We start from the raw sequence: 23,776 nt of genomic DNA, 5'->3' as shown, positions 1-23,776 counted from the left end.
CCCAGAAGATATTGAGAAAGTGATTATTATTTGCCCAAGATAGAGTATGTCTTTGGTTGGTATCTAGTCCTCTAGGTGTAATGTTTTCTCATCATATCCACCATTGCTTGTAAAAATGTGGGAAAGGTCTAAATATCCTGGGATGATATTGGGGAGATATAGAGACATGCTTTCACTTAGGAGAGAAGTGGTCTTAGGCATATGTTAGTTGAATGACTGAAAGACTGAAGAGTTTGGCTTCTGCCTGTGGGAAAGTACTGTCATTGGTTTTTCCATGAAGTTAAATCTCACCATTTTTCTTGATAGGTACAAAGCTTAGTAGCTGGACCCCTGAACGTTATTCTAAATCCTCAATCATAGTAAAGTACTTCTGGTTTCTTCACCATAATTGAGAAAACTTTCAAGTAACAAATTTTAGTGTTGATACTTGTGCCAATAAATAATGGGCTCATCTTGGTTAATTTCTAGTATGTCAATTTTTATATAGTCATGCAAACTTAGGATCTTTGTTTTTTATGAAGAAAATTTTCAGCAGGTGAGAACATTCAACTACCTTTGTAGAATAAAAATTAACATTATGTTTAAACATCTTTATATTTCGGTCATCTGCTTTGGGCAGTGCCATACTTCTTTGAAGACTGAGATAATGAGAAGCCTGTGTGGAACTATGGAAACGATAGCCACTAGGAGCTAATTCAAAATCCGTTGATCAGCCATCTATATTCATGTGTTTTATGATCACACATAGATGCATGAGGTATCTACAGTAACCATCAATGAAAGAAGCATTGCTTTTCTGGACCAAAATATGAGTATTTGAAACTGTTGACAAGAGATATTCATTAAAAATTTATTTGATAAGTTGAAAGGTAGCTAATGTCTTAAATACCATATGATTTTGTTGGATAAATTCTAATTGGGAAAATTAAGCTTAGTATGTACAAATATTAAAACACAAGACAGATAACAAAATTAACCAAAAAATTGAAAACCTAAAATATACAACAACAAATTAAAAACTCAGTGATTGGATTTAATGCCAAATTAGATGAAAAATTAGAGAATTTGCAAATTGCAAGAAATATTAGAAGAAAATACGCAGAACAAAGCAGAGAGAAGAAAAAGCAAATGAAGAAAATAGTATAAAAGAGATATAAAAACACAACACAAAACTCTGAGACACTTTTAATTTAATTAAAACTCCAGAAAAAGAAAAAAATCAGGTAGGCAAAATATTTGAAGAGATATAACTGAAAATTCTCTAAAATTACTGAAAGAAAAAAGTTATGAATTTATTAGATGTTAAAAATTTCATGAAAAATGAATTTTAAAAAGAGTAGTTCGTTTTAAAAGGATAAACAGAAAAGCGACAGCAGAATAACAGCAACATAAAGACAAAAATTTTAAGAACATATTGCATTCAAGAAAATAATAATAAGGCCAAGCGTGGCGCCTCATGCCTGTAATCCCAGCATATTGGGAGGCCAAGGCAGGTGGTTCACTAGAGGCCAGGAGTTATCGGTACATTTTTGTTTACTTGTCTCACAAATAAGGGTCTTGTCCAGGTTAATTTCCTCTCATTATGTCAATTTTTATATAGTCATACAAAGATAGTGTTTTGTTTTCCTATGAAGAAATTTTCCAGTGGGTAAGAATATTTAACAACCTTTCTACAATATGTTTAAGCTTCTTTATATTTTGGTCATCTGCTTTGGATAGTGCCATACTTCTCTAATGAGTAATAATGAGAAGCCCGTGTGGGACTGTGGAAACTGTAGCCTCTAGGAAGTATTTCTGTGTCCATGGATCAGCTGTTTGTATCAATGTGTTTTATGATCACACATACATGTCTGAGGCATCTACATTAACGTTTAGTGAAAGAAGCATTGGTTTTCTGGACCACGATGTGAGTATTTGAAACCACTGACAAAAGACATTTATTGAAAATTCATGTGATATGTTGAATGTAGCTAATGTCTTAAATACCACACGATTTTGCTGAAGAAATTCTAATTGGAAAAGTTAAGTTAGCAAACATAAAAAATTCTCAGAATATGCAATATATATTTGGTTTTAATATATAGCCTAATTTGTTTTCCTTTTCTATTTGCCAAATAAGAAGAAAAACAGGTTTCATATACATGTATATAAACCAATTGTTTTATAATCATAATATTTGTTTATGGGATATTATATTTTATATGATACATTAGTAAAGGTGTACAATTACTTTCAGGTATATTTGATTAGAGAGTTTAAAATTGCAGATCATGTCAGATGTATTAGAGTGTTAAGGAACCAATGACTCTTATATTCTGGAGCATATTATAGGTTTTTGTTTATGTATCTAAAAATAATCTCAGCAAACATACTAGTAGGTATATAGGCTCAGGAAAGTATATGGTCTACTGTTATTTAAATAGATTTATAAAACTGTGACTGTGAAATATAATATTATGGAGATTTTTATGTTTTTATGATATTTTATCATTTGAAAATGTTGTGTCTTTAGGAAATGATTAAATCGTTTTTTTCTAGAAAAATGTTAACTTAGCAGTTTACATTGAAAGCCTAGTAATGCTATCTTTCAGTTTCAAGGTATTATATTTTAAATACTTAAATTATAGAAGACAGTTTATATACCTATTTTTTACAAGTAAATATTTAAATTGCCAAAAGAATTATCCTGTTGAATTCCAACTATCTGTTGAAATAGTTTTGATGATGAAAGGAGGAAAAGGCACTAAACCTTCCAGCAAATAATGTGTGAATAAATAACAGAATTCTCTATAGACTACTTTATTCCCTTGCGTTCTTCAGCAGATGTCTCTCTATAAGTCTATAGCTTCAAGAGTGACAGAACTCTGGAACCAGCTGAAATTAGTAATGTGAATGAGAGGTGGATTTTTCATCACAGTTGGATTCTAGAGGCAGCTCAAACTCTCTCTGTACACGTCCTCTGCCACTGCCAGATCTATGTAAATGGAATAATCCTGTCTACATTGGAGGTTTAGTAATCTTGCCGTTTTGCTCAGCAGTGAGTACTCAGAAAGTTTGGGTTTGTATCTGTACTTGTCTCATTGTTCTCTGTAATATAAGTTTGTCTTTAACTGTCAGATCTAGAGACTTTGAAGAACAATGTTTTTTTTTTCTTTTGAATTTTGTTTTCGTTTTTTTTAACTAGGATCCTGTCTGTGTTTGTTATGGCTACCCCCAAAAGCCTCCTGAGTCACCCCAGCAAGCCACAGGAGGTGCACTTCCAGTATTTCCTCACTAAAAGGAATCTTTCTGAAGCAGATTTTAAAGAATACTAGCCTCACTTAATTATCTCATTAATCTTCTTATAGCTTGTGAATACTCATTTAGTAACTAAAATTTCTCTGATTTCTGATTTTAGCCTTCTTTTCATTTCCTGAACTCTCCCCGATGGTGGGTTCAACTTTTTCACTATAATTCTGTGCTTCTCATCAAGATATATTTCATCACAGGTAAAATTACTATGCATGTTATTAAATCATTATTTTCTAAGGCATACAATTTTATCCTGTGCACCCAAAAGGCTTTCTTGAATTATAGGTATCTTATCCTTTTTTTTTTTTTTCCTGGACTATCTCTATAAATCTTTTCAAGTTGACAAAGATCTGCATGATTTGTTTTGATTTTATGTTCACAGTGAAGCTATCATTTTTGAGCCCTTCCCAGGTGCCTGCCAGTATTTTAGGAACTTTACTTAGTTTTAATAAAACAACAACTGTAAGAGGTAAGGACTATTGGGGTCCCCCTTATAAAATGATGAAAGTAAGGAACAGAGAGCTTTAGTAAATGACCCAAAATCTCTATTTGGAAAAAAAAAATAGTGAAGTTGCAGTTGTAGCTGAAGCAGTGTGGCTCCAGTGTCCACATTATTCACCATATGCTACATTTTCTCTCTAAGAATGTCTCAGATCTTATAGGTACATACTCGGTGATAGACTTATAGTCACTATTTACTGTAATCATGAAATCCCATTTCCCACTGACTACCATTTTTCAGTAAGAGTCATGAGCTTGGAAATTTTTATTTAATTATAAATTTATAAAAAATGAAAAAAAATGTTAGCAGAATACCATAAAGGAGAAGTACACTCATAGTTCTGCAGATAGTTGACTAGAAAGGAGTCTGAATTTCTCAAATGTAATCCTATTGTTTTCCAGTGAGCAAACTGAGATAAGACTTGTAAATGCGTTCAGAAAATGACCCAAATCCATGCCTTTTTACACTGAACATGGAATTTCTACTAGAACATGCTTCATTTTGGAATCTGGTAACTAAGATTCTTCTTTTTGCCTACTCTTGGTATCTAAGTAGTGTTATGAATAAAACCGCATCCCGCTGTTCTGTACCTTTTTCTACAGTGTCTATTTTCTCCTCTCTCTCTACCTAGTTAATCTCAAGAATTCAGAAGAAAAAAACTCATGGCATATTTGGTAGTTGGTGATAGCCATGAGTTAGTTCACTTGAGTTCAAATTAACTGCTGAAAATTTGAATGTTGTATGTAAATATGGTAAAAATTGGAATATAAGCAAGGATAAAATGGAGAGAATCACAGCTCCTTATAAGGTGGACAGAAAGTCAGACTAAGTAATTGCTAAAGGGAACAATGTAATAAAAATATTATCGTTATTTATACAGTTCAGAGTCCTGTCTTTTGGCATGTAATGAAAGACTAATGAATACTGAGCATCCTTCGAGGCATGAAGGAATGGAGTCTAATAGTAGAAGGCCAGAGTACTGAGTGAGATATTTCAGAAAATGTTATTCTTGGTGCGACCCAGATCATACTATAAAGATACCAGAAATACAAACACCAAGGGCTAAAGCTATGTCAATTTATTTATATAGTTTATTACCGCTACCAAAGAGTAAGGTTTTTGAGACCAAGAACCCATTGCCTATTCATCATAGCTGACTTCTATGCCAAGAAAAATGCTTTAAGTAAGAAGTTATGTAATATATGAATGGCTATTGGAGCTTTAACACTCCTTCTGTATGGAATATTCACTAAAACATAGAGGTAGAAGCCTTTACCTGTGGCTGAAAATGAAATCTTTGAGGAGAAATAGAGTCATCAAGGGAAGATAGGCTCTTTGAATGAGAAACTCAGTAGAGACTTACTCAATGTTTATTGTGTTTTAATCACTATTCAGGACACAACAGTGAAGATGTGCTCTGTGACACAGTGGATATGATCATATTCCTGTTCATTATTCCATTACAGGTCCTATTCTCCTGAGCTCTAACCTCTGATACATCTTCTGAAAAAGAGTAAATGAGACAGAATAACAATATTACAGAATTTGTCCTCCTGGGCTTTTCTCAGGATCCTGATGTGCAAAATGCATTATTTGTCATGTTTTTACTCACATATATTGTGACCATGGTGGGGAACCTACTCATTGTGGTGACTATTATTGCCAGCCCTTCTTTGGACTCCCCAATGTACTTCTTCCTTGCCTGCCTGTCATTTGTAGATGCTGTGTATTCCACCACCGTTTCTCCCGTATTGATTGTAGACTTACTCTGTGATAAAAAGACTATTTCCTTCCCAGCTTGCATGGGCCAGCTATTTATAGGCCACTTGTGTGGTGGTGCTGAGATCTTCCTTCTGGTAGTGATGGACTATGATCGCTATGTGGCCATCTGTAAGCCACTGCACTATTTGACCATCATGAATCGACAGGTTTGCATCCTTGTCTTGGTGTTGGCTGTGACTGGAGATTTTGTGCATTCTGTGTTTCAAACTGTTGTTGTGTACACTCTCCCCTTCTGTGGCCCCAATGTCATTGACCACTTTTACTGTGACGTTTACCCGTTATTGGAACTGGCGTGCACTGACACCTACTTTATAGGCCTCACAGTGGTTTTCAATGGTGGAGCAATCTGTATGGTCGTCTTCATCCTTCTACTAATCTCCTATGGGGTCATCCTAAACTCCCTTAAAACCTACAGTCAGGAAGGGAGGCGTAAAGCCCTGTCTACCTGCAGCTCCCACATTACCGTGGTTGTCCTGTTTTTTGTTCCCTGTATTTTCATATATGTGAGACCTGTTTCAAACTTTTCTATTGATAAATTCATGACTATATTTTTTACAGTTATTGCACCCATTTTGAACCCTTTTATATACACGTTGAAAAATTCAGAGATGAGAAATGCTATAGAAAAACTCTTGTGTAAAAGTTAACAATATTTAGAATAAGAGTGTCCATTCTCTTGTAGATAAGGAGGTATGTAGACAAGGTCTTCCCAGTGAAATGTTCAGACTTCTAAGGATAATTCAAGGATCCCAAAGTGGGAAGGCAGGACTGAGATGCTCCCAGCTCAATTAAGAAGTCATCGCATCATGGCATCTGTTTGAAGTTCAAGATCTCAGCCTCTATATCCAGACTGAGAGTGGATGGAGCTGCTAGGGTTCAGGTCCTATTGTGCACATTTTAAATTATGGTTTTTCTCTATTACACATCTATTGAGTCAGGATATATCGATTGAGTCAGAATGGAGAAAGGGAGGCACAGGTAATTAAAATAGATGCTCCTGTTCAAAAGGGAAGGCTACGGTGATTCCCTCTGAGTAATTTATTTAAAGGCCTGGGGAATATACAAGCACCATATTCACAAATGTCTTTGAAACTGGCCCTTCTCAGGTTTGAGCTGAAACTCTATTTGCCATCAGAAAATACTCTTAAGAATCTTAGAATTATGTTCGTACAGTTTAAAGTACTTTTGAGACACACCATTAAATTTTTCTGAAGTCTTTTCAACGTGTCTTAACATCCACAACTTTGAAATGACTTTTATTTTGATGACCTTTCTTACTTTTAGAGTGCTTAGCTCTTTGCAGAGACTGGAAAGGGAAACGATTTTTATCTTTGAAACCATCAAGTTCTGGCTCTTTTATGTTTCTTGTAAATTCTGTCTGAAAATGTAACAGTTAATCTTTTAAGTAATACATATATATATTTTAAAAATCTATGACTTATAAGGTACAGTAGTGCTATAAGAAACAGCTGTAACTTTCAATATTCTATTTGGAAATTTTAGCCAAATCCACCTATTAAGTACATTTTTTATTTTCTGCCTTATTATAGGTGACAGAATTACTAAATTTTTTCAGCACTGGATAGTGACTGACTTTTTTTTATAGCCTGCAGAACAGTTACATCTGTATTTTCAGCCTTTACTTATAATATCCTGGAGGCCCCTATTTTCATATACTAAAGCCAGTGCCATACACTTTCAATTGTTGTTATGGAAGCACTACACCTTGACTTGCCACTTTTTATTCTGGTTCTTTCTTCGTGTATGGTGCAGGACTCCACATTTTGTGATTTCATACAACCATCATTTTATTTTATCTCAAAATTTTGTGAATCAGGAATTCAGATAGTAGTTGGCTGGGTATTTCTTCTGTTTTGTGTGGCAAGGGCTGAAGTCACTGTCTTATTCAACTGATAACTGAGATTTATGTAAACGCAGGATAACTCAATTCATATTTGTAGCCTATTGGAAGGGATCACAGTAAGAGATGCGCTGGATCCCTCTTCCTTTCTCTTTAAATGAAGGAACACAAGATCACTCCAGAGAATAGTCCAGCGTTTTACATGGTGGTCAGATATCCCATTGGTAGAAAGTAGTTGGGTCCAGCCAGTTAAGGGCTATGTCCAGAACTGACACAATGTCACTTGCATCATATTCTATTTGTCACAGGGATCACATGACCACCCAGATTTGAGATTTTACAGATACAAAAGATAATCTTTGATGGGGAAGTGGCAAAGTCACTTTGCAGAGCAGCGTGCAGAACAATTGTCTACATCTCAAAAAGAGCATATTGGAGTTGTATTCATTTTAAGTTGGATCCATAAATCATCCTGTACTGACAACATCTTAGCAATGTTGGGTTTTCTAATTCCTGAATACAGTATATCTGTTAGGTATTTCGAATGTTTAGTTTTGAAGAGTTTTGTAGTTTATATTCATGTAAGGATCTTCCTTATCTATTCCTCAGTATTTATGTTTTCAGATTTCATCACAGATTTTTAATTAAAAAAAAATTCCAATTGTCATTGTTGTAAGTATATGTAAAGGAAATGGAATTTTTTATTTGACACTTGAGTCCTATAAACTTGCTAAATTTACTTCTTATTCCTACAAAGTTATTCTTTAGGGTTTTCTGAAGCGCTATCACGTTAGGTACACGTAACGAAAGCACATTACTTGGAAAGAGATATGAGGTGTTTCAGTTTTTTTGTGCGTGTCATTTTTAGAAGGTTGCCCTTTCCCTACATTTTACCTAATTCATCTAATCTGTCAAATTAATTGAAATGATGTATTTCATAACAATCCTTTTCTAACCTTTTAAGTCTAAAGGATCTATGGGTCATTATTTGTTTTATGATTTCTGATGTTGGTAATTTCATTTTCTCTTTCTTTTCTTTTGATCACTCCTGCTGGCAATTTATCATTTCATTATAAAATTCCAACTTTTGGCTATTATCATTTACTCTATTTTATGTTTTCTATTTTATTGGTTTTGATATTTATGTCCTTTCGTTTACTTACCTTGGCTTTTATATACTCTTCTTATTCTAGCTTCTTAAGGTGAAGGTTCAGATGGCTGCTTTTGAACATTTATTTAAAATGTAAGAGTTCATAGCTATATATGTTTCTTTAAGTACTGTTCTGATTACACCTTACACATTTGGATATGTTTTACTTATTGCTGATTTCTAAATATTTACTTATTTCCATTATACTTTTTTCTTTGATTCATAGATTCACTAAATATTTATTAGCATGCTTCCCAATATTTGAAGCATATTCTAGATATATTTATAAGTTATTTATTTATTCATGGCAAATTATTTCAAAACTTAGTGATTCAAACAATATGTACTCATTGTCAATTTTTGTAGGTCAGGAAACTAAGGCTAGTTTAGAAGGTTCCCATGCTTCAAGGTCTCTCACAAAACTGTATTCAAGGTGCTGGTTGGGGTTACCATCTCATATAAAACTTGGCTGAGGAAGGATTTACTTCCACACTGATATTGAGATGTAGGTCCTATTTTTACATTAGTTCTTCATCTTGGAATCATAATTTAAACCATGGTATCTTTGACCATATCTGATAGTTCTTCAGAATTAAACATGTTTGTGCAGTTTTAGCACTTGCCAGTAACACAGCATAGCACTTATAGACATGCTCTTTGAATTTTAGCAGTAACACAGATTACATTTGGGGTGGAATAATTTAATCCATGTATTAGGTAAGTTGAAAATGACTAACTTTTAGTGTACCCTCTTATGTGATAAGTGTCTACATAAAGTATTTATGTTAGAAATATTTTAGCTGGTTCAGATAGGTATTTATGGGACTCTTTATCTAAGACTTTTATGACATAGAGATCCAATATTTAACTAAATGTATAATGAGATGTAGGGATTCAATGGACCCAGTGGTAAGCCAAGTCATGGAAATAACAATGGAAGTCCTTGAATACTGCTCCCTTGTTGGCAAATACAAATTTCTTTATTGTAGAAACAGTTATTGAATTGATATGGGAATAAAATTTAAAAATTGAGTTAATGAATGTATTAATCTGTTTTCACACTGCTGGTAATGACACACCCAAGACTGGGAAGAAAAAGAGGTTTAATTAGACTTACAGTTCCACAGGGCTAGGGAGGCCTCAGAATCATGGTGGGAGGTGAAAGGCACTTCTTATATGGCAGTGGCAAGAGAAAAATGAGGAAGATACAATTCAAGTTGATATTTGGGTGGGGACACAGCTAAACCATATCAGTGGGCTATAGATCATTATTGTTATATCTGACATAGATGCAGGTCTTGATCAAAAGCCAGTACTCTAACCTAAAATTGTAGCACTGTGATTACCTATTTTTGCAAGAATCAGAAAGTCAACTTCCCTTCTTAGGCTCTCTGCCTCTGAGCCTCAGGGCTTCTTGGACATGGACTTTCTAATAGGAAGGGTAAGGCCCTCCTTACTGGGAACATTTTTAGAGAAGAGAACCTGGGGCTGGTTGTCTTTTATTCTGGCTGAAATATTATTTGCCTTACCTAAATATTTCATAACATGAAACCCATAATTTATTATTCAATTTACTTTAAAATTATTTTTTTCATAATGCAGGCATTTCACATTACTTGTCATTTAGTTATTCTTCCTAGCAATAATAAGTTCTTTTATCTCTAGCAATTTTGTAAGAAAAAAGTGTACAGAGAGGTTACTTCATTTGAATTTGTTCCAAATATTCTAATTAACTAGTCTTTAATGACCTTACTGTCTCTTTCTAAAATATTGTTGATGTAAAATTCATAGATTGTGTCTACACACAAAAATGGAAGAATTATTTTTCTGATAGAACAACCCAGGAGATATCAAAAAAGTTAACTTTCTGCCCAAGGTAGAGTATGTCTTCAGTTGGTATCTGGTCTTCTAAGTGTAATGTTTTTTGTAATATCTACCATTGCTTGTAAAAATGAGCGAAAGGTCTCAATTTCCTGGAATGAAATTGGGGAGATATAGAGACATGCTTTTACTTAGGAAAGAAGTGGTCTTATGGATATGCTAGAGTTTTTAAATGTAAGTGAGACTTAGAGAAGTTCAGTAAATGACTCAAAGTCACATGGTAAGTGGTAAAGTTGGAGTTACAACTGAGGCAGTGTGGCTCCTCTGTGCATATTATTCACCACATGCTACGCTTTCTCTCCAAGGATTTCTTGGATCTGAAATAGGCACATATTGAGTGGGAAATCTGTAGTCATAAGTTACTCACATTACTCATGAAACATTTACCACTGACCGCCATTATTCATGCAACAGTCATGAGCTTGGAAATTGCCATTTAATTATAAATATATGAAAAATGAACAAAAGCAGAATAGAATAAGGGACAGGTGCACTAATAGTTTTGTAGATGGTTGACTAGAAAGGATCCTCAGTTCACTTAATTTAATCACATTGTTTTCCAGTGAGCAAACTGAGACAGACATGTAAATGCATTCAGAAAATGAATCAAATTGATGTCATCTTCCAGTGAACTTAGAATTTCTCTTTGAGTATGCTTTTTTTTTTTTTGAATCTGGACACTAAGGTTCTATTTTTGAGTACTCTCAGTATCTAAATAGTGTTATAAATAAAACCATTTACCACTGTTCTGTAACTCTTTCTACACTGTCTATTTTCTCCTGTCTCATTATCTAGTTCACCTGAAGAATCTGGAAAAAAATACAGCTAATGTGGCAGTTGGTGATAGCCATCAGTTAGTTTTCTTGAGTTCAAAATTATTTGCTGAAAATCAGGATACTGTATGTTTATACGATTAAAAAATTGTAGAATAGGTAAGGATAAGATGCAGAGATGTACAGCTTCTTATAAGGCAGAGGGTCAGACCAAGTAATTGCTACAGCGAATAATGTGATAAATAGGACTTTACTATTTTTACAGGTTAATGTCCAGTCTCTTGACATTTAATGAGATATTTATAAAGACTGAACATCTTTCGAGGCATGAAGGACTGAACGTGTAACTGTGGAATGCCATAGTACTGAGTGAGATATCTTAGAAGATGTTATTTTCTATGCTACACAGAACATACAGTAAAGACATCACAACAACTACAAACTCAAAGCACTGAGTCTTCGTTAATTTATTTAGAGTTTATTACCATAATGAGAAAGTAACTTTCCTGAGACCAATAGTCTGTTGCCTGTAATCATAGCTGACTTCTGTGCTAAGAAATATGTTTTAAATCAGGAGTTATAAAATATATGAATGGCTGTTGGGCCTTTCACTCATCTTCTATACAGAATATTCACTAAAAGTTAGAAGCAGAAACTCTGCCTGTAGGCTCAAAATAAAATCTTTGAGATGAACTCAGTAGAGACTTACAAAATATTTATCATCTGTGTAAATCACTATTGAGGATACAACAATGAAGATGTGCTCTGTGACATCATGGATGTAATCATATTCCTCTTCACTATTTCATTACACGTCCTGTTCTCCTGAGTTCTCAACTGCGACGCAAGCTTTAAAGGATACTAAATAGGACTGAGTAACAATGTTACAGGATTTGTCCTCCTTGGCCCAACTCAGGATCCTGATGTGCAAAATGCATTATTTGTGATGTTTTTACTCATATACACTGTGACTATGGTGGGAAACCTGCTTATTGTGACTATTATTGCCAGCCCCTCCTTGGGCTCCCCAGTGTACTTCTTCCTTGCCTGCCTGTCATTTATAGATGCTGTGTATTCCACCACCATTTCTCCCATATTGATTGTGGACTTACTCTGTGATAAAAAGACTATTTCCTTCCCAGTTTGCACGGGCCAGTTATTTATAGACCACTCATTTGGTGGTACTGACATCTTTCTTCAGGTGTTGATGGCCTGTGATCGCTATGTGGCCATCTGTAAGCCACTGCACTATTTGACCATCATGAATCGACAGGTTTGCATCCTTCTCTTGGTGGTGGCTGTGACTGGAGGTTTTGTGCATTCCGTGTTTCAAATTGCAGTTGTGTATAGTCTCCCATTCTGTGGCCCCAGTGTCATTGACCACTTTGTCTGTGACATTTAGACATGACTGGAGCTGACGTGCACTGATACCTACTTTCTAGGCCTCACTGTGGTTTCCAGTGGTGGAGCAACCTGTATGGTCAACTTCACCCTTCTACTAATCTCCTATGGAGTCATCCTAAACTCCCTTAAAACTTACAGTCAGGAAGGGAGGCGTAAAGCCCTGTCTATGTGCGTCTCCCACATTGCCGTGGTTGTCCTCTTTTTTGTTCCCTGTATTTTCATATATGTTAGACCTGTTTTAAACTTTCCTATTATAAATTCATGACTGTGTTTTATACAGTTAACACACACTCATGTTGAATCTGTTCATATACACACTAAGAAATTTGGAGATGAGAATTGCTGTAAAAAAAAAACTGGTGTAAAAACTTAAATATAGTTAGATTAAGTAAAAGAAAATAGGAAGAGAGGAACTTAAACTATGTTTGCAGACAGCGTAATTCTGTATTTAGAAAGCCCCATAGTCTTGGCCCAAAAGCGCCTTGATCTGATAAACAACTTCAGCAAAGTCTCAGGATACAAAATTAATGTACAAAAATCACTAGCATTCCTGTACACCAGCAACAATCAAGCCAAGAACCAAATCAGGAATGCAATCTCATCATAATTGCCACAAACAGAATAAAATACCTAGGAATACAGCTAACCAGAGAGGTGGAAGATCTCTACAATAATGTTTTCTTTTTACTATTTTTTTTCCTTTGGAGACAGGGTATCACTATTTTGCCAAGGCTGAGCTTGAACGCACAATCTTCCTGCCTTAACCTCCAGAGTAGCTGGGACTACAGGTGTGTGACTCCGCTCTGGGCCCACTGTTTTCTACAGAAATTTTTTGGGGAGTTCAGCATCAAATCTGGGATCATACATTAAATTTAGTTGCTATTTCACTTTATTTTAACCTGAACAGCTTTTTAGTACTTCTTTAACTTTTTCTTACATTAACATTTTGAGGAACATCTCCCACTTGCTTTGCAGAATATCTTTCAACCGGAGTCTGATAATTTCCTTATTTTGAAACCAAACTTATCCATACATGTCAGGCATGCTACATCCTAGCTTATCTTTGCCTGCATCAAATTACAAATGGAATTAAGGGTACAAAGGTTCAACCTGTTTACCTTGATTAGGATATCTTTGAGGCCACCCCTACCTTAAAGTTTCCTATAATACTGGCCTTTGATGCAATTACGTTCGTGTTAATGTCTCTCTCTGTCCAGTGTTTTGTTACAGGTGTTATTCCCTTGAGCACTCACCAACAAATCCTGCACACAAATCTAGCAGAAATGATTTTTTTTTTTTTTTGGAAACCCAACCTACACATGTTTGTAAATGTTCTTTGCTCTTGGTTCTCTGAGAGGGGGTAATGAATTGAAATGTTAAGGTTCTCTTTTTGTGGTTTCTTCTTACCAGGCCTCTGTATAGATAGAGTAAGAGTTAAGGTTTTGGGGTGTCTTCAAAGATTTCTAGTTCATAGGTGCCTTTTTTATATTTTTTTCAGCATAGTGAAATTTAAGTGAGGAAGGAAGAATTAAAGTACCTTCAGATTTTGTCATGCTTCGTTTCCTCAGGACTTTAACTTCCTCTTTTTACTTCTTTACTTTTCTTTACCATGAGGTCTCCCAAGAGTACATTTCCTTGCTACTTATCCTCATCTCTTCCAGAAGTGATGCCTTTTGGAGAATAGGAGAATACCATCGTAGGTCCTGCATATTTTCATTCTTTCCCTCTGCTCAACATTCTGCTTCATCAGACATCAAACTTCTTTCATTAATGATTTTGAAATGGGTGTGACTTACACTTTTGTGGGTGATTCTGGCTGTGCTCCGTCTCCCTTAGGCTTCCTAGTTCCCTCTCCTGTTCTCTACAGTCTTTTCAGGGTTCCCTTACCTTTCTCTCTGTTTGGAGCTGCAGAGATCTCTCTGCTGGGATTTGATGTTTATTTCTCTATTTAGAGGTAATTTGGGATTCATAGTATTCTCAGTGTCAGTTATGCTGAATGTCCTAGTTATGTGTGATATTATGTACTTGCTGTGCTGTATGCATTGAATTGTTTTGGAGGATGTATAGAGAGATTTTGATTTCAGGAGCTGCCATTGTTATATAAAAGACTTCTGAATATCAAGTGTCAAATATTTCCATATTTAATTTTCTTCTTTCTTATCTTCATAATAATCATTTTAAAATTATAGGTCCTAATTACTTGTTTCTATATTTCTTTTTAAGAGATGCATAAATTTTCCCCTCTCTGGGCAAAATTTCTGAGTTGGGTTTGATATGTGGATGTTATCTCATCTGAGTTGGATTGAAACTTTTAGTAAGTTGATTATCAATGCTCTTTGCTATTCTCATTAAGTATGTTTGCCACACACAAAGCCTTAAGCTTTCCATTTTACTCTGGTGCTTTCTTAGAGTTGAGAATTTCAACTGTATACTCATAAATCAGAAGCAAGTTAATCTTGCTCATGCAACTTTATGTCTTTGTGTTTTAATAAGGGACTTGCTCTTTGATACTATAATGCTACTTTTTTCGCACTTAAAAGTAATTGTCCAGGAGAAACTTCTAAAAATATAGAATACCCTGGAAAGATCATGTGGAAGGGCTCTTTTCTCTGGGGCATGATTCCTCAGTGAATTAATACTGAATGAGCAGCCGTGGGGACAAACAGTTTGAACAACTCAGTGAAATATTTTTTGTTTATTGTTAAGTCATATCTTCTCTTACCTGGGAGAAGGTTTCTCCTCAGGTATGAATGTTACTGTCAAAATATAAAATAAAAGCCGTTACCTTACTGGACATGAACCATACTAAAGCAGTCATATGAACGTATGAGTGCTTTCAAAATATTCAAAACCGAGCCAAGTTTCTAGATTATCTTTGTGCACTATTGACTATGGAAGTTATAAAAGGTTCGTTCAATCAATGAGGTCAGTAAACATAATAAGGAGCTTTTAAATTTCTTTAACTTTGATATATACATTTCTCAATGACATCTTTTCAATTTGGTGATTCATCAGTCATATCAACTGTTTATTCCTGAAACCACCTCTGGATAATCCCATAGTCCAAATGAAAATGTTTACAAAAGTTGGAGAAGATGATCATGCTTTGTTCAGGCAAAAGGAGATACATCCCTGTGTGACAAAGCATTTGCAACTTTAGTGACCGTTTGCCCTCTTCTTTTCTTTGCAGTCACGCCTGGATTCATAGGGTTTCAATCCTGACTTATTTTCATCAAACTAGGCAGTCGTCTTCTAGGACCAAAGAAAAAACTGTAGAAGCCTGGATTTGGAACAAGTGACCAAGGAGGAAATAGAAAACCAAGGTAACAAATTTACAAAAAATTTTTCACTGCTATTATGATAGGGATAAAATAGATTTTATTTGAATAAGTTATACGTCTTTCGTAAGGAGTAGGTTTTATCACTTAATCTCAAGCGTTTTATGCCAGATCCTCCAAGAATAAAACACCTTACACATTTTCTTCATTTTATAGAATAATATTAGAATAAATACAATGGCGATACTTTTCCCTAAAGTTTTAATTAGAATTGTTTAATGACATACTGAAATACAGAAAATGCATAGCACAACAAAACAATATAACATGACTATATATATTATTTATAATGGCTTCATTTAGATTGCTTTATGTAATTTAGAGAATGCAACCATTATTAATCTTGTATCTTAATACATTGATAATAATAGTAAGGATTACTATAGTTCTTTATATTTTTTTACCTTGTATATAGTATTTTTAAATGTCCTGGTTCTGTGCTGATGTTTTATTTGTGTTGTTATTTTTTATTGTGGTAAAATATACATAACACATTGTTGTGCAACTATCATCACTGCCCATCTCCAAAACCTTTTCATCATCCTAAACTGAAACTCCATACCCATGAAACAATAATTTTTTCTTACCCCCTCCCCTTAGCTCCTGGTATCCACTGTTGTACATTCCGTGTCTATGAATATGACGATTCTAGGTGTCTTGTAAAAGTGAGATCATAACGTATTTGTCGTTTTGTGTCTGGCTTAGTATGTCTTCAAGGTTCACCCGTGTTATAGCATTATCACAGTTCCATTGCTTTTTTTTTTAAGGTTGAATGATATCCCCTTGTATGTATATACTACAGTTTGTTTATTCATTCATTAATTGATGAGTATTTAAGTTGTTTCCATTTTTGGCTATTGTAAATAATTCTGCTATGAACATCAGTGTCCAAATATTTTTTTCAGTCTGTGATTTCTATTCTTTTGTGCATATGCCCCAAATAACATTGACATTACCATGTGAAAATTCACCATCTGTCTTTCTCCATAGCTCTTTGACATGTATCATTAAAATTAATTTATTCTGAAGTACCTTTTTGTAGATTAGGGGATCAACTGGGTACAAAACAGGATGTGTCCAGTTTTACTCACTACGATTCTAAAACCCTAAAAATAGGGACATATTCACGTAATTAACTCAGGCAGAAATTGATGTTGGCATTTTCCCTAAGTTTCTATAGATCTTGTACCTAAGAAATTTATAACCTCTTTTTCCATGGACACGAAATTACCCTTTCTATTAAGGTGTATGTGTAGGTGCATAAATTTACCTAGTAGCTAGATTTTTCAGAATACAAGTTTTTATATTTTGTAAAAATTGTTAATGTGGAATACCTATCATGGATTCACATTTTCTGAGTATTTCTTAATGATTTACTCATTCTTATTGAATATGTTAAGAAATTTGAAGAATCTTACAAATGTTTGAATCAGATATATATGTTTTCATAAAATATAATACTGATAAAATACAGAATTTTGAATCATCCAAAGTGATAATTTTCAATAGTTTAGAATAATAGTAATGCTCCAAAGAACATTTTAATAAGTGAAATGTCTATTGAGTACTTGAAATAAATAAGTGTTATAAGTACAAACTGTCAACAGGAGAGACTGTCCTACTGGAGGTTATCTCCTGAATGCTCAGGTAGCTCCTGTAAATTGTGAGTACTTATTTTTCCATTATAAATGCAGAATAGTTTTATAAATGTCAGTAAAGGTATTTAATTATGTATATATGCAACAAAATATCAGAAGCCTCAAAGATGGAACTTCCAAGAAAGCTAATCTTATCTACTGACCTATCCTAAAGTTTAAAATCTGATTTTTTAAATTTTTCTTTGGCCCAAATGTATAAAGATTCCTAGAAGTAAGTGCTGACACTGATGCTGAGTTAGCTTCCAGGCCACCTCCTGATTGACAGCTCTGGGGATCTGATAATCTTCTATTCACAACTCATTCAGGACTCTCAACCAAAATGCTTACCAATATTTCATTCAGCTTATGGCCTTTACTTATTTCCATATGCCTTTACTAAGTTATCTCTTATTTTATTTATGTCTATGCTTTTACTCTCCCTCTGACCCTTAAATATGTCTTGGCTTGCTTTGATGCATAAAGGATAGAAAAATCTCCTGACCATCACAAATGAGCATCACTATATATTCACTCACATATACCTTCCACTTAAAACCACGAAGCCTCATCATTGTGGTTAAGGCAATACATTTGTATTTTTTTAATTCTTTTTTTTAAATTATACTTTAAGTTCTGGAGTACATGTGCAGAATGTGCAGTTTTGTTACATAGGTACACACATGCCATGTTGATTTGCTGCACCAATCAACCCATCGCCTATATAAGGTAATTCTCCTAATGCTATCCCTCTCCTAGCTCCCCACTTCCCGACAGGCCCCGGTGTGTGATGTTCCCCTCCCTGTGTCCATGTGTTCTCCTTGTTCAACTCCCACTTATGAGTGAGAACATGTAGTGTTTTGTTTTCTGTTCTTGTGATAGTTTGCTGAGAATGATGGTTTCCAGCTTCATCCATGACCCATTTATAAAAATGAAAAGGATAATTGTGGGAGAATATTCTAAACACTCCTTTTCTAATGAGCTGAGCTGTGTGAGGTCCTGGTCAGGGAAAACATGGTTGAGTAAGGCATCACATTTTTGACATGGAGCTTCTGACAAATAATCTCAAATTTATCATTGACCCTTTTGTTTATAGGCTCTGACACCTGAGTCCAATACCTTCAGAAGAACACATGGAAAATAGGAACAATAGGAACAATGTGACTGAATTCATCCTCTTGGGACTCACACAGAACCCTGAGGGCCAAAAAGTTTTATTTGTCACATTCTTACTCATCTACATTGTGACGATAATGGGCAACCTGATTATCATGTTGACCATCATGGCCAGCCAGTCCCTGGGTTCCCCTATGTACTTTTTTCTGGCTTCTTTATCATTTATAGATACCGTCTATTCCACAGCCATTGCTCCCAAAGTGATTGTTGACTTGCTCTCTGAAAGAAAGACCATTTCCTTTCAGGGCTGTATGGCTCAACTTTTTATAGATCATTTATTTGCTGGTGCTGAAGTCATTCTTCTGGTGGTGATGGCCTATGACCGATACGTGGCCATCTGTAAGCCTCTTCATTATTTGAGCATCATGAATCGTCGAGTCTGTGTTCTCATGCTGTTGGTGGCCTGGATTGGAGGCTTTCTTCACTCATTGGTTCAATTTCTCTTTATTTATCAGCTCCCTTTCTGTGGCCCCAATGTCATTGACAACTTCCTGTGTGATTTGTATCCCTTATTGAAACTTGCTTGCACCAATACCCATGTCATTGGACTTTCTATGGTAGCTAATGGAGGAGCGATTTGTACTGTCACCTTCTTTACTCTCCTACTTTCCTATGGAGTCATATTACACTCTCTTAAGACTCAGAGTTTGGAAGGGAAACGCAAAGCTTTCTACACCTGTGCGTCCCACATCACTGTGGTCATTTTATTCTTTGTCCCCTGCATCTTCCTGTTTGCAAGGCCCAATTCCACCTTTCCCATTGATAAATCCATGACTGTGGTTTTAACTTTTATAACTCCCATGTTGAACCCACTAATCTATACCCTGAGGAATGCAGAAATGAAAAGTGCCATGAGGAAACTTTGGAGTGAAAAAGTAAGCTTAGCTGAAAAAGGGCTGTATCCCTCATGAAAATATGATATTCATTCTTTCGCAGAAGCAAGGAATAATTTCACTATCCTATCTGATTACAATTTCTGTAATCATTCCCCTTTAGTTACTTAGCTTACTTATTCTGAAGCAGTCATATAAATTAATATTTATCTACGTACAATATGTTATGCCCATTACAGACCAAGGTAATTGCATAGATTTAACAGTGTATACTGTTTTTTCAATCATACTGTGTTAAGATTCTTTGGTAGATAACAATATTTAGTTGTATTTAAAGATCTTTTTAATTTTAAAAATCATTTATTTTTATTTTTTATTTTAAATCGACAATAATTGGGTATATTTATGGAGTACAGTGTGATGTTCTGATCTATGTATATATTATAGAAAGATTTATTCAGTCTAATGAATATATCTATCACCTCCCCAACATAGTTTTTTTAATTATTTATTTTTGTGGTGACAACATCAAAAATCTATTCTTATTTATGGGCTATGATACCTTCCTGGCACATATAAATGTAACCTAAAAAATTAGTTACCTTTAGTCAGAGGGAATGACATTTTAAACTTGCAAATTCAGACTGTTAAAAGAATATTAATCTAACAGTAAAAATAAATGTCAAATTAATGAATTCAAAGTTTCATAGATATGTTGATAGTTGATGCCAAATCTACTTTGTTATAAAGAAACAAATTTTGTTAATTTTATACTGTGATGGAGTTAAGATGTCCAGATAGCATATAGTTGTTTTTGTATGTTTTGATTAACTTTTGAACAGGAAAATTGTTCTGTATATCTAGATCAACTGGCCTCCTCCAATAGTTGAAATATGTGTTAAGTCACTCATGTAACAGTAGAGCCCACAGAATCTACCTACATTAAACTCTCTAGGTGGACTTAAAAAAAAAACACAGTGAATGTTAAAGATTTTTGGAATGGATTCTTCTGTTTTACACAATAAATGGCTTTCAGAATCTGTGTGAACTACATGTTCTCACTGACTGAAGTGATACATCAAAGGTGTCTTCTCTGTTTAGAGTTGCTCTAGAGTAGGTTTAGAGAACTAATACTGTATTACAAAGATAATTTTTAAAGGCTCTGGCATTATATATTGCATGGATGAAGTCAACCTACAGCATCTATATTAAGGTAAAAAGTTGATATTATTTTTCTTTTGCCTTTCCTCAGTTTATAATAGATTTACTTAATGCACTGAGCAATATTAATGCTTCCAGTTATTCAACACATATTGAGCAAAAAATAAGCCATGAAATTGTATTTATTCTTTGGTGAAGGAAATAAAAAGTGCTGTAGATTTTTTAGTAAGAAAGGAATCTAATAGCAGGAATTAGAACTTCATAATCATTGGAACTGGAAATCTGGCATCTGGATACTGGAGTGATCACAGTGGGATCAGGGATTCGCCGTCCAAGCCATGATGCAGAGATGAGGAAGCTAAACTCAGGAACAAAGTCCTCTTGTCCTCTGTACATGCTTCTCAAAGTCCTCTCCTGCCCTGAGTTTTATATAAAGATAATTTTCTCTAAAAGTTTAAAGTTTTGCTTTTCACACTAACTTGTCTGTTCTCTTCATTCCACATAAGGTTTGAGTTTTCAGGTATGGTGCGAGGTGGAAATGCACTTTGCTTTCTTATCATGAAAATAATTTTCCCATCGCATTATTGAATAATCATTTAATTGTCTACTACCTGGCAAGACAAGTACTTTTACATATAAATTGCAAATATAAAAATTGTTCTATTTCCTACTTTTCGACTTTGTTCAATTAGTCTAATCCTCTGTTCAAGAGCCAATACTACGGTGTGTAATTTACTGAGCGTTTCAGATACTATTGCTGTATAATGAATCACCCCAACATTTAGTAGTTTAAAACACTAACCATCACTTAATTATATCAGATAGTTCTGTGGGTCAGGAACTTGCAAGCAGCAGCTCAGCTGGATACTTCTAGCTCAGGGTATCTCGAGGTTGCAGTCAGAAATTGGCTGGTGCTTAAATCATATAAAACATTTCTTCCGTCACATGTCTGGTATGTAGGCTTGAAAGTCTTGAACAGTGAGGGCTAAAATAGTTGGTGCTTCTTGGGCATCTTCCCCTTTCTGGATGTATTTTTCCCATACGGCCTCTCCAGCATGCTGGATTGAGGGTAATGGAGGCATTTCACATCCTATTTCAGAGCTGTAAAAAGCATGTGTCCCAAGAGAGTGAGCCAGGTGGAAGAGGTGGTGTTTCTTTGACCTAATCTTAAAAGTCACATGAATGATTCTGCCATATTCCTTTAGTCAAGACACTGTAAAGTCTCTCCCACATGCAAGCAGACAGGATAGACTCCACGTCTTGATGGGGAAATGGCAATGCTCTGGAAGACCATATGCAGCAAGACATACAGTTGTAGAAATACAATCTGCCGCAGTCTGCCCCTGCTTTCAAAGCACATATCCTCCAATAAACATTGTAACTCCCCTTCCTTTTCTCCAGGCCCCTTTCCCAAGTCCCATTCACTTACAGCATCAGGCTCAGTTGGAGATACAGGGCCTCATCATCTAAATCATGTCCAGCTGTGGCTGAGGAGGCTCCTGTGGTGGTGTTCCTCCTGTGGTGCAGTCCCTTGAGTATTATTCTTTCCATTGAAATTTTCAATTGGAAGACCTTTGAACTAAAGAGACAGATTATCTGCCCCTTCTGTACCCACCCTGCTAAGGTATAATGGTGTGACAGGTAAGACATAACTCCTATAGATACATTCAGAAAGGAGATGAAAAAAAAAATACAGTGACTGTTCCATAGCAATTCGGAAAGTCATCTAGTTACATGTCTTTTCAGTTCTTTGATTATTGTTCAGCCTATTTATGGCAGTGACTTTACATGACCCTTATTTCTTCTCTTGGGCTTTGAATTCTATCTTCTCAGCTATCTGTTCTTTTATGGAACACAAGTTTATCTATAATAAAAATCTTGTTCCATAAAAATCTGTGTTTGTACATTAGTAGTTTTTTCACTGATATAATTCCTAATTTTTCTACGAACGTTATGGGGGTTTATTCCATCAGACAAAAGCCACAACCACAATTATCATTGAGATTTGCCTTTCATTTCCATGGATGCCCTGTGCAGATGTTGTGAAACAGAACCTTTAAGGTTCTTCCAAGCCTTATTATTTAGAGTGAGAATCTGTCAGCATGTTCCTATTCTTTTTTTTTTTTTTCTTTTCCTTTCTTCTTTTTTGAGAAACAGGGTCTCAGTTTGTCTTCCAGGCTGGAATGCAGTGGTGTAGTCATGGCTCTTGGCATCCTTGACCTGTTGGGCTCAAGCAATCCTCCCACCTCAGCCTCACGAGTATAGGCCAGTGCCACCATGCTTGGGTAAATTTTTATTTTTTGTAGAGATGGGGGTCTCACTATGTTGCATAGGCTGGTCTCAAACTCTAGGGCTCAAGCAATCGTCCCACCTAAGCCTCCCAAAAATGTTGGGCTTATAGGCATGAGCCACTACACCTGGTCCCCATAATATTCTTAGAGGCCTTGTATCTATTAAGAGTTTAGAAAGCATCATCTCAAATATCTCCGTGATTTTCACAAAGTGTTTGACAATTACAACTTTGTTTTTGTCTTACAGCATATTTTCCCTACGGTGCTCTGAATTTGATGCATCCAGGAATCCATATGTTTCTTAGTAGCAGCACAGTTTGTTATCTGTAGAGGTTATAAATGAGAAGTATTTTTATTTTTTAAATACAAGTTCTGATTCCTTAATATTTAGTAATTCCTTCTCCAACATGTCTCCTGTATTCTACTAGATGCAGTGAGAGGAAGCTAGAAACACTTTAAAACTTCTATGTAGAACCTGCTTACGTCATGTAATTCATCAGGTATATTTCCTATTTTCTGTGTTTTCACGGGCAACAACATTGCAAAGCTTTTAAGCATCACATCTGTAGGATGCTCTTTCCTCCATCCTCCAATAGCCTTTTCCTCCCTTTCTTTTGAACTCTCACTGGCTTAGCCATATTGTAGCCAACTATAACTAGAAATATAAGCTTTAGGCTACTGAATCTTGGGTGGTTTCTT

At 35.1% G+C, this 23,776-nt stretch overlaps 3 protein-coding genes and 1 pseudogene across 5 annotated transcripts in view; all 4 read left to right on the top strand.

The window, feature by feature from the left end:
* The window catches only part of LOC126936191 (olfactory receptor 4A5-like), a 32,581-nt gene extending 11,163 nt beyond the window's left edge, over window positions 1-21,418 (top strand). Inside the window, exons 5-6 of one of the 3 annotated variants that reach the window (XR_007719386.1) lie at window positions 15,835-15,967; window positions 21,035-21,418. The gene's annotated coding sequence lies outside the window, so the exon portion shown is untranslated. Of the gene's footprint in view, window positions 1-15,834; window positions 15,968-21,031 lie in introns of all 3 variants that reach the window. The other 2 variants (XR_007719387.1, XR_007719385.1) reach the window with 2 other exon arrangements.
* LOC126936168 (olfactory receptor 4A8-like) lies at window positions 5,091-6,525 on the top strand. Its single transcript, XM_050758625.1, has one exon. It carries the CDS (start codon window positions 5,311-5,313, stop codon window positions 6,220-6,222), a length of 912 nt encoding a protein of 303 aa, XP_050614582.1. The 5' UTR covers window positions 5,091-5,310; the 3' UTR covers window positions 6,223-6,525.
* LOC126936174 (olfactory receptor 4A8-like) lies at window positions 11,135-14,101 on the top strand (annotated as a pseudogene).
* Window positions 18,661-19,820, top strand: LOC126936127 (olfactory receptor 4A15). Its single transcript, XM_050758577.1, has one exon. The coding sequence runs from the start codon at window positions 18,750-18,752 to the stop codon at window positions 19,701-19,703; it is 954 nt and encodes a 317-aa protein (XP_050614534.1). The 5' UTR covers window positions 18,661-18,749; the 3' UTR covers window positions 19,704-19,820.
* Window positions 21,419-23,776: the final 2,358 nt, after the last annotated feature.

This window comes from Macaca thibetana, chromosome 14 (genome assembly GCF_024542745.1).
Source record: "Macaca thibetana thibetana isolate TM-01 chromosome 14, ASM2454274v1, whole genome shotgun sequence".
NCBI lineage: Eukaryota > Metazoa > Chordata > Mammalia > Primates > Cercopithecidae > Macaca > Macaca thibetana.
The sequence above is the reverse complement of the archived record's forward strand: the minus strand, read 5'-3'. Positions and strand labels throughout refer to the sequence as shown.